Below are 11,310 nucleotides of genomic sequence, written 5' to 3'. Positions count from 1 at the left end.
TACAGAATTATCCAACCAAGCAACAGTCTAAAGAACAGCAGAATTAGGAATTCTGAATCACAGAAGCTAAGAATTTTTCACCCTCCCATCGGCAAGCGCCCGTGCGGGGGCATTCCAGGGCGTGGCAGGGACGCAGAGTGCACGCATGCCCTGGGCGCAGTTTCCCCCTTGCTCCGGGCTTGCCCCCCATGTCTTAGAAAGATGCACTATTAGTGCAGGCAAGGAGAGAGAAAGCCATATGCTTAGTGTACAGTTTCCATCAAAAGCAGAACTATGCTCTGCATCTTAGATCAGAATTACCCCACTTTCAAAATGCAGAATGTGGATTTCTGTTTTACTCAATTGTTTTGGGTAAGGACAATACATCAGCCTAACTCTTGACCTCAATGATGCTACATCACATTGAGAAAAGCCAAGACCATTTTGCTACTGAAATGAAAACAAACCTGTTCACATACAAGGTACTGAAAGAAAAAAACCAGAGGAGAGAATCAAGGAAAAAGAGCAAATTATTTTTTTAAAGAGCATTACGCTGCAAATAGTAGTCACTGCCTATTTCAGGTGCCAACAGTGAAAATCAGTTTCCAGAATGTTTCTATCTGCAGTTAGGTCTCCTGAAATGCCAGAGGTTTCCTACAGCCATTGGAGTCCTCCATAAACGCCTGTTCTGTTTTATCCTGTAAATATATTTAATTCAGTAAAATCAAAAGAAGAGGGGAAAATCTGTCAACCAGACCATTGTGTATTTTTCTTATTTATCAGGTAACCAAAGATAAGCTTTTAAGGTCATTTCTCTTTCCCCGCTACATTTGCAGGTACAGATTATACAGAAATAAAACTATACAATATCCGGTGGGGTGATAATGGGCAATTGGGAGGCTGGGGAGGAGTGAAAATGGGAGAAACTATGTGGTCAGAAAGAGCTAAAGGTGGGGAGGAAGTGGGGCTGAAGGGATTTTCTTTCTTGTGCATTTCCTCCTACGCCCCCTCTTGTACCGTTCTAAATTTATGTAAAGCAGGGCTCCTTAAAGAGGCACCAACAGCTCTCAGGAAAATCAGAGGCTTCTCCCCGTGTGTCTGATTGGCAGAAGATTAAGAATGACACATCTATCAATCACTGCCCACACAGCAGGCAATATACCCTATGCTTTTCGTGGATTGGCAGTACCAGATGTTAATAAGCTCTCTTCTGCCTTTCCCAGGGTTTTGAAGCATGCTGCCAGATCATGGACTTGAAAATATCCCCAAGAAAATGCAGTTCTGCCCCAAAGCAATTTCATCTGGCCTCTCAAAATCTTGTCAATTTTTAACCATAACATGCTAGAACTTTTGATTACTGTTTCACTCCTAAAAGAAAAGAAAAAAGATTTTCTGGTCACAAGACACTAGTCCACATTTTCACAGAACTCTTTGGATTTTGCCTGTAACTCCCTGACTATGCCTGAGCATTTGTGCTCTGTTAACTATGATGCCCATTCTTTCTTGACAGCCCCAATTACAGAGTCTGAGAATTTGTCAGGCAAGGTGGCAGAATATGGTTTTGATCACCAGTTTAGCAAGCATTCTATTGGAAGTGGCCATCCTTTCCTTAAGAGATGGAAATCGTCTGGAACATTGTGGCTGAACAAATATTGCAAAACCTAAGGGTGCTTGGTGCACTACTGAAAACTATATTTTCTGTGAGCCACTAGGGCAGCTCTGTGTGCTTTACCACCAGTGGCAAAGGTGAACGGAAGGCAGGGCAAGGTGGTTCCTGTCTGCATTTAAAGAGACTGAGAGAAGACACTTTTATCAGACTTTCATAGATTTACTAGCAAGTGAATTAAATCTGAGAGTGGTGGCAGGGAAATGAAAAGAAGAGCTAACTCTGAAACAACAACGGAACTAGATCTCAAATGAACTCAGGTCTCAAGTGAACTCAGCTGCAAAAAACGGGAGGGAGAGAATCTATGAGTTCCCAAAAAATTTTCCATAGACATTTTTCTACCGCATGCAGCAGTTTTTTGTAAGCCTGGGGATCAGTATATCTGACAGTTGCTCCACAATTTGTAAGTATATCACAATTTGACAGTATATCTGACAGTTGCTCCACAATTTGTGATTCACCAAGCTGAACATAAATCACCTAGCCATGTACGCTGAGGGGCTCCATAAACCACCTGTATGCTAACTTAGAAATGTAAAAATAAGGAGCAAATGCCCAGCAAGCCTGATACTCAGCAGAAAGGCTGGATTCAGCATGGTGGGTTATAGCTTAGGCAGGCTGCTCTGGGTCTTGGGATTTCCATGCAATTCAGGACAGTTGTCTCTGGGTGTCTCAACATACTACTCAATATTTATTTGGAATGCAAATTCCTTCATTCCAAAATATTCACAGGAGAACTCTTATCATAATATAAATGTCCTGCACAGTAGGGGTGGTCCCCAGTCTTTCGAGGCTATACAATACAAAGCTTGATGCCTGTGTTTCCTCTGACCATGGGACACACCATCAAGAGCCATATTCTGCCACTCATAGATGGTACTCCTGTTAAGTCCTTGCTTCCATCTTCTTCCTTTTCTTCTTCTTCCTTTTCTTCTTCTTTTTCTTGATCACCATTACCTCTTTAGAAAGCCCACTGTCCTCTGTGGTCACATGAGTTTCCCTTTCATGTGCCCCATTAAGGTATGAGGGCTCCTCAGTCCAAACACTGACCCTCTTATGTGGCTTTTCTATTATGACCTTCTCATTGTCACTCTCTTGTTTCACTTTTGTCTTCTTCTTTCTCTTCTTCTTCTTCTTCTTCTGGTGGGATTCTGTGGTTTGGCCTGTGCGATCATTGCTGAGCTCCAGGAACGATGCCTGCAGGCCACTTCGCTTTAGAATATCTGCTGCTGATACAGCAGCCTCTTGGCACCTCTGCCATTCTTGGTCTTCATCGGTCTCACTGGAAGAGTTACAAGCAAATCATGGAGTGAAACCCATTCCTTCCACATTCACCAAACATCTACATTACAGTTTCAGGGCAACCTGTGCAATTGGATACTATGCACTTCAACTGTGCAGAGCGTCTGGGAAGATTTTCAAGCTGCTCATTCAGCACACACAACTCAATATAGACAGAAGCGTGCGACCATAGCTAATGTAGATTCCACAACCAAAACAAGCAAATGGAGGCAATTTTAAGTTGCATATAGACATTGCAGTCTTCCCAGGGAAAGGAGCAATCAGGGTGTTTGTGTATGCACACACAAGTTCTTACCATATTATATCTCCTTTATAAAGATACTAGAATCTGCACCCTACAAAATGTTATCAAGTTCTGTTAGGAACAGTGATCCCTTGGGATCGAGAAGGTGTGAAATCACAACACTTTCAAAATAAGTTTAAGTAAAAAGTTTTGTGTTGTCTGTACAACACAAGGCCTGTACAAGGCCTACAAGGTCACATCTCAGAGTGGCTGATGCCAGATGACCCCGGCTACAAAGGCTGTGACCCAAGTTGTGATCAAGCTCACTCATCTGGTTGTTGTGATTTTTCCAGGCTATGTGGCTGTGGTCTGGTAGATCATGTTGCTAATGTTTCACTTGCATCTGTGGCCGGCATCTTCAGAGGTGTATCACAGAGAGAAGTGTGTTACACACTGTGTCCAGTGAGAAGGGAATGTTTAGCTCACTCATGATTCAAAGGAATTTTGTGCTGGGCCCAGCAACAACCTTTCCAGTTGGTTAATAACTTCTAGTCAGCTGTCCAGCTGATCTGCTGATCTGCTGACAGGAATAGCAAAAGTCTGACATCATACAAAACCTGAACTTTTGATATTTAACTAAAAACCAAGATTGACTGTTATTGTCTATTGACACATAATTGTGTAAAGTATGACTCTCTATGCTGAACTTCTTTGCATTGAAAAATAAGAGTGAAAAAGAGTTCAGTTTTATACCTGAAGTAACTACGGTGACTGCATTAGAACTGTACCTCTTTGTGCCACTGAACCAATATAGGAGTTCCTTGGGTTAAGCTATCAGCCTCCAACAACCAATCTATATGTTTCTAGTAGTGCTCTGAAGTTATCTGGAAGTGGGCAGCAGCAGCTCTGTGAGTATTCAACATTCAAATGAAGGACAGGGGATTTTTGGCCCCCATTATCAGAAAACTGAGAGGGTTCTGTTTGCATGTTTGTCTGATGGGCATGGACAAGGCCTGCTCTTCCTCCTCATAAAGGACTCATGGACACTCTGGATACCACCACAGATCCTGGTATGAGAAACGTTGCTCTAAGGGAAGAGCAGAGAAAGCTATGAGGCATTTTCCCAGTTATCTTCATTGTCTAAACCTAGTTTATGATTTGCTGTCAGTTGAGTCACAGCACAACCTCTTTGGGATGTGGGGCCCATCCATGAACAGCACCTTGACGTGAGCACAGGAAGTTCCACAAAACCAGAGCAGAGGCATCTTTGCAATGTGCACAGTATAGCGGCCCTCCTTCATAAAGCAAGGCCCATCAATAGCAGCCTCCAAGTTGTCTTGTGCAGTAGAGTTTTTACATTCATATTCACTCTCTAGAACAGCCTCTAAAGGACAAACACAGCACGGTAACATCTCACCTGGAGCTGGAATGCTGCGGCTGTTTCTTTTGCAAGGGTGAAGGTTCTGCCTTCTCATCTGCTCCTGGGATAGATGAGGAAAAGAGGCGAAAGCCTAAACCATTAAAAAGAGGGAGGAGGGGAAAGAAATGAATATAACCAATAAATCAGAGCCAGATCAGGAAGTACTGCACTCAAATCTAGATCGTAATGTGGACTCTGCAACCCAGAAGCTGCTGCATCAGCCATTGCAACTGCAGAAGATGGTGCCAGACTATATTGTTGGGGCAGAATGCAGATTCCTGATACCAATACTTGCTCTGGCCAACCACAGGAGCTGAGGTTGTATGCACACACTCATGTGCTCGAGGCCTCAGCATACACAGCCACAGAGCATTCATTGGCTATGCTACAGCCCCAGGGTAGAGCCTGACCTGGAGTTCCTGATACAGCAACTCCAGCATATAGGTGTTCAATATGCAGGGGAAAGTAATCTGGAGGAAACCGGGGTTGGCATAAAGTAGCAAATGCAAATACAACAGAGAACTCACTGTCATCATCTGCCTCCAAGGCTTTTGTGCAAGTCTGCACACATCCCAACATGGGCTCCGAGATGGTGATAGAGCTTCAGGGAAGAATATAATGTCAACATAATATTGTGAAGGTTTAGCTAAATACTCATATAACAAGCCCAGCATTCTATCCCCAGCAATCCACACTTGGAGCTATAGTGGGTACATAATCTCCAGTTCATTCAAAAGACCACTTCAAGCAGCAGATTTTGAATGTCAGTGGTGCAGTAAAAAAGACAAGAGCTGACCTGCAGGGCATAATCTGTCCAACCTCCACTGCACTACAACAAGGCAAAGTAAGGTCTCAAAAGAGAGGTCTAGTGAGGAACAAAAAGATCAGGTGTCCAAGCCTTTGGAACCCAGCTTCTCCGATTAAAAATAAAGGTGCCCTTTGATAAATAACTCTATGCATGACAACATAAGAACAGTCCAGCTGGATCAGACCCATGGTCCATCTAGTACAGCATCCTGTCTCACAACAGTGGCCAACCACTTCCTCTGGAGATCCAACAACAGGGCATAGAGACTGAGGCCTTCCCTTGATGTTGGCTCTGGAACTGGTACTGAGAGGTTCCCACTAGCCACTGATAGACCTATCTTCCATTAATATTTCTAACCCCTTTTGAAACTGTCTATGCCTATGGCCATCACTATGTCATCCAGTAGCGAATTCCACATTTCCGTTGTGGTAAAGTAGTATTTCCTTTTGTCCAACCTTAATCTACTGCCTATCAGCTTCATTGGATGCTCTTGAGTTCTAGTATTTTGGGATAGGGCGGAAAATGTTTTTGTTAGTTCTTTCCACCTCATGCTTAATTTACAAACCTCCATTATGTCTCCTTTTAATTATTTATTTTCTAAACTGCAAAGTCTCAGACTTCTTAGCCACATAGGGAAGATACTCCAACCCCCTAATCATCTTGGTCCCTCTCTTCTGTACTTTTTCCAGTTCTGCAATGGCCTCTTTGAGATACAGTAACCAGCACTTCAGTATTCCAAATCAGGCCACACCACAGATTTATAAAGGGGCACTGAAATATTGATTGTTTTATCTTCAATCCCTTCCTTAACAATCCCCATCATAGAATTTGCCTTTTTCGTTGGTGCAGAACACCGGGTTGACACTTTCAATGAGCTTTCTATTAAGATTCCAAGATCTTTTCCCCCATTTCACTCTCAGTAAGTTCAGACCCTATTAACATATACTTGCAACTGGGATTTTTGTTAGATAATTCATTTAAGACACAGAGTGCACAAAACTAACACCAAGGAAAGACCTACAAACTCCAATAACACTTCCAGAACTTTGCCATAAACAAGGCATAAAGAAGACATACATTGCACCCCCCAGGATCTGTCTCACTTCTCTCCAGACACAAGTATTCCTTCTGCACAAAAAGGTTTATAATTTGCAATGCAAGCAGCAGCAGCAACTCTAAAGACTTCCCATGGAAAGGCAATTTCTCCTAACGAAGAATTGCTCTCTTATATCTGGAGAAAGCCTTTAACACGTCTCTGAGATAACAAAGAATTATTGTTTGGAAACCATTGCTGATACCTATCCAGAATGGATCTCAGCTTCTTTGCAACATGTGCTCGGAATTCTGGAGTAGTCTGCAGTTCATTCTGATTCTGTTCATGATCACTGACCTTACGTCTGTTTAGGGGGAAGACACAAACAACAAAAATTTAGAGTCTGGTAGAAAACAATTGCTCTTTGAAAAAAAGCCTGAGAATGGACTATGCTCCAAAAATAAACACTTCTAAGCATGCCACCTCAAAAGTAAATCCAATTTTATGGGACTCACTTCCAGGACAGTGGTTTTAGGACTGCACTGACTGACTAACATTTGTTATGAGTAAATTCATAGAATCACACAGTTGAAAGAGGCCATACAGCCAATCCCCAAATCAGTGGAAAGGATTCATTTCCAAATTATTTTCCTTAAAGGTATGCAACCAATAGAGCCATCCCAGTTACACATTTCTAAGTCCACTGACATCAGCATGAACAGCCAGTTTTCATTTCTGGGTATTATTTGATTCTGGGTATTATTATATTTGCCATATGGCATGTGCTAAGAGCTTGAGAAATATACCAGAGAAACAAGGGACCTCCCTGTTTTACACTGCTCTGAAAAGGATGGATCACATCTAAGGTCATTAGTTATGCACAAGGCAGACATTTTGTGATGTATCAGGATCCATTGTATAGAATCATCAGTGAAAATTCTTTTGCATGGGGGAGCATAAATTTAGATATTCCTGTTCATGAAGGTGTAGAACTTCTCTGCATTCATGGAAAGGACTCTAATCAGTGAAGGCCTTTGGTCAGCTACAGCTAATATGTTGAACTGGAGACCCAACTAGGAACAAATCCCATATATGGGTGTAAAATTACAGTAAGGAAGTTGGTCAAAAAATAGTACGAATTTTGGCATCTATATTTATAAGAGAAAAGATTGTCCAGTAGTAAACACACAGCTAAGGAGGTCACATTCTGGTTTTAGTTCTACCTCCAACTTCCTGGCATGTTACGCTTTCAGATTTCCAAGGCGAGCTTTGTTGGCACTGGTGAAAAGATATTAGAACTCTATACCACAAAAAAGTCAGCAGGGCCAGGTGCTTTGCCTGCTTTCATCTATTTTTATTGTCTGCTCTGTTTCAGGCCCTGTAATAGGAACTCATAGACATTTCCTGCTGTGTCTTGAGAGCCCCGACATTTCAGCCTTTCTCAACAGTAGTCTTTTTGAAGATTAATGACACCTTTATAAATTCCCTGGAACTGTTTATTAAAGAATACTATGTCTTTGTGGATTGTCCCTAAAGGTCTTTGATGCTACAGGTGATGGATCTATTTTTTGAAATGTTAATCTATAAATCAGTATCTTTTCCCCAGGACTAAGAGCATCCCCCCTCCCCCCAGTTTTCTTTGGATAAATTGCTACATAATTTTACTTGACTTAAGTAAGCTTACATTGTACCACACAGTAAGAATTGATTAATATCTGGAATATCATTTTGTAAACATTTCTATCTAAATTTTAAGCTTGTCATCTGTATGAAAATCTTTTAATAGTGACTATAAATTTGTTGGATTATAAATCTCAGCATCAAGGATCTCATTAAAATACGCCTCTGTTAGTCCAGTTTAATCACAGTGACCACTCTAAATGGGTAGGCAGTGAAAGAAAATTATGAGGGGATACAGACATAAAGAAAGCCTTGCTGGATCAGACCAGTGGTCTATCCAGTCCAGCATCCTGTCTCACACATAGGCCAACGAGCTGCCCCAGATGGCCAACAACAGGGCACAGAGACAAAAGTTTTCCCCAATGCTGCCTCCTAGCACTGACATTCAGATGTTTACTGTCTCTGAATGCAGAGGTTTCCTGCAGTCACCATGGCCAGTAATTACTGCCATTTTGAATTTAACATTTTCGGAAGGTCCATAGTCAAAATCCCACCTGACACAGACCCTTTACAAGGGACCCGTGACTTGGATCCAGAGTAAATTTTCCATCAGCAGAAAAGAACTTCATGGGGACCCATCACACACACACACTGATCTGCACGAAATGTTGCTCAGGATTCAGGACCCTGAAAATAATACAGCGGGTGGAGTAGATGGAAACTGGCAAATTAATCTGGATCTAAGCTAGTGGCTTTAAGACATCAAGAAAATTCATGAATCGTCTATCAGTGGCTATTACCTGTGATGGCAAAAAGGAAACTCTATTCAGAGGCAACCCACCTCTGAATGCCTTGCTGAGGGGAACTTCAAAATACAGGCATAATTGATTAAAGTCTCTTGGAAAGCTAACATGCTAGGAAGAAAAGTCTTCCCTCTACCAATGTGATACATATATTGGGGAAGCATTTGAACATGCATTCTGAGAATGAACAAACCCCAAAGACCCGCATTCTGGTGTTTCTTATGAATGTACCATGTTTAGTTTCAAACAGATTTGGTTGGGATTCAGATGCTTAATAAACTGTGTAAAATGAAAGATACCTGATACTAGACACAGCTGATGGCAGCTTGCTCTTCGAAATGTTACCTGACACAAAGAAGTTTTTAAAAATCAATGTTAGAAACAGTCCCCAAATAAGGAAACACTTCATTTTAAACGGTGTATTTATTAATAGACTGTTGTGAACTATAAACACAACTTTTGCCAAAGATCATATAAATTAATTCAGCTCAGAACTCTAGAGTAGCTGTTTTCACCCAATGGTTAAAACCCTGCCCAACCATCCTCACTATAAAATGATGTGTGACTCGAGAGAAAAGTATTCTATAACAGTTTGAGAAAATAATGGTGATGCTAATATAGTCCTGGTATTTTCATGGCACCCTCCTTTAGTTCTTGGCCCATTCCTTAGAACCCAGGCTTCCTTCATACTCCTATGTAAGATACAGCTAGAACCAAGTTAAATTATGTACAGTGATGTATGTTTCAGGAGGTCATTGCAAACAAGGTAGCAGCAACATGGTCACAGAATTTTATTTTTTCTGCAAGGATATAATCACGGCCTGTACACATGCTGCAGAACATTTGCACAAGTGTAATCCAATATTATTCTTATACAAGTTTCCTAATAATAACGAAAAAGCTCCCTAATCTTCAAGATCTCCGAGAAAGACTTTGTTTGGGCATGTTCTTTCCAAGGGAGGTGAGCTCTCTGGTATTACAAAAGATCTTACCACTTCACTGCTTATTTCTATCCTGACCGTTGAAAATTGTAGATATTCCCGGGTATTTAAGACTGCAATCCTACGCATACTTCCTCGGGAAACTTTCCACTGAATTTAGATTTTTCGAGTAGAAACAGATACTGGTTTTTTTGTCTCCACTGCTTGTTGTTACTTTTTTTTACTTTTGGCCTTTCAAATACCGTTGGCTGTCAATAAAAGCAGGAATGCATTTGCACAGAAAGGCGATGACCAAATAGGTGTCCCGAGCGGTTTGTCCCGGTTTTATTTCGAAAGTTTTGGAAAGACCGGCCACGCGTAAAGCCACCCCGAGGAACAAGCAACCATTGCCGTCGGTCCCGGACAAGGACCCTCCTTACCATCTGAAGACTCTAGACAAGCCGCCACTTGCTGTGGTGCAACATCCCATACGGCTTCTCGCAACCGCTCCCGCTCTTCGTTGCCGCTGCTTTCCGAGTCTGAAGTGCTCTTAGCTACCGCCATGCTGAACGCATCCTTCAAACCAAAGTCTTCTGGGAGTTGTAGTTCATGCCTAGCTTGCTGCGCTCTCTCCTGGCCTTTGCAGGTATGGTAGATGCATGTGTAAAAGTGAAGTCGCAGCCGATTTACGGCAACTCAGTTTTCAGTAGACTAACAGAGGTGCTTTGCCATTGCCTGCCTCTGCATAAGGATCCTGGCATTCCTTGGGGATCTCCCATCCAAATATTAACTGGGACCAACCTTGCTTAGTATCTGAGAAAGAAAGAAATTGGCAAGTTGTCCACTTTGTAGAACATTCACTTAGAAATTTCTCTTCAAATGCAGGGACAGCTGTAGAATAACATTTAAACTTTTATAGTTAACATAACCAATTACTCTAATTTTAATTACAAAATATGGTTTCTCTTCTGATCGAATAAATCGCCTCATTTTAATAACAAAATGTTCCCCAAACCAGGCACAAAAAATATTAGAACAATAAACAGTAAAATAACATATACTAGAAGAAACTGGAAAATATTTAGTTAGCAATTATAAACAGCAGTCAATATACACCTAATTCGTCAAAGCCCAAACCGATAGGCCCAGGACACCGAAAAGCCATGAAAAGCTTAAACATGCCAACTAGCTCTGTAACGAAGTTTTAAATGCGGAGCCACATGATATGAAACGGAATCATCTCATAGGCTCATTCCGCACACGCAGAATAATGCAGTTTCAAGCTGCTTTCAGGGCTCTTTGAAGCTGTGCGGAATGGCAAAAACAGTTGTGAAAGCAGCTTGAAAGTGCATTATTTTGCGTGTGCGGAATGAGCCCAAATTAATTACAGCAATGAGTGGGGTAAACACATGCGTCAAAGCACTCTTTTAAATATCTTAGACCAAGCCTCAAAATTACTTTTAAAACTGACACCAGTAATTTAACAAAGCTCACTGAGAACTGGTGCCAGTGATTTCTCTGAAATTAATCTGACTG

At 41.6% G+C, this 11,310-nt stretch overlaps 1 protein-coding gene across 2 annotated transcripts; it reads right to left on the bottom strand.

The window, feature by feature from the left end:
• Positions 1-722: 722 nt before the first annotated feature.
• LG13H12orf43 (linkage group 13 C12orf43 homolog) lies at positions 723-10,554 on the bottom strand. Of its 2 annotated transcripts, XM_048513772.1 has the most exons (6): positions 10,215-10,554; positions 9,154-9,199; positions 6,697-6,795; positions 5,118-5,191; positions 4,588-4,681; positions 723-2,927 (listed from the first exon to the last, which is right to left on the bottom strand). In XM_048513772.1, exons 1-6 carry the CDS (start codon positions 10,336-10,338, stop codon positions 2,531-2,533), a joined length of 834 nt encoding a protein of 277 aa, XP_048369729.1. In that variant the 5' UTR covers positions 10,339-10,554; the 3' UTR covers positions 723-2,530. The 2 variants fall into 2 exon arrangements, with proteins under 2 accessions (XP_048369729.1, XP_048369730.1); XM_048513773.1 differs by lacking the exon at positions 9,154-9,199 and having other exon boundaries at positions 6,789-6,795.
• Positions 10,555-11,310: the final 756 nt, after the last annotated feature.

Source organism: Sphaerodactylus townsendi, linkage group LG13 (assembly GCF_021028975.2).
Source record: "Sphaerodactylus townsendi isolate TG3544 linkage group LG13, MPM_Stown_v2.3, whole genome shotgun sequence".
Taxonomy (NCBI): Eukaryota; Metazoa; Chordata; class Lepidosauria; order Squamata; family Sphaerodactylidae; genus Sphaerodactylus; species Sphaerodactylus townsendi.
The sequence above is the reverse complement of the archived record's forward strand: the minus strand, read 5'-3'. Positions and strand labels throughout refer to the sequence as shown.

Excerpts from the sequence above, each read along its gene's own strand:
- LG13H12orf43 (XM_048513772.1), bottom strand. The coding sequence starts at position 10,338 with ATGGCGGTAGCTAAGAGCACTTCAGACTCGGAAAGCAGCGGCAACGAA. Across the intron at positions 6,796-9,153 it reads TCAGCTGTGTCTAGTATCAG|ACGTAAGGTCAGTGATCATG; the intron begins GTATCTTTCATT and ends CCCCCTAAACAG. Across the intron at positions 5,192-6,696 it reads CTGAGATCCATTCTGGATAG|CTCTATCACCATCTCGGAGC; the intron begins GTATCAGCAATG and ends TCTTCCCTGAAG.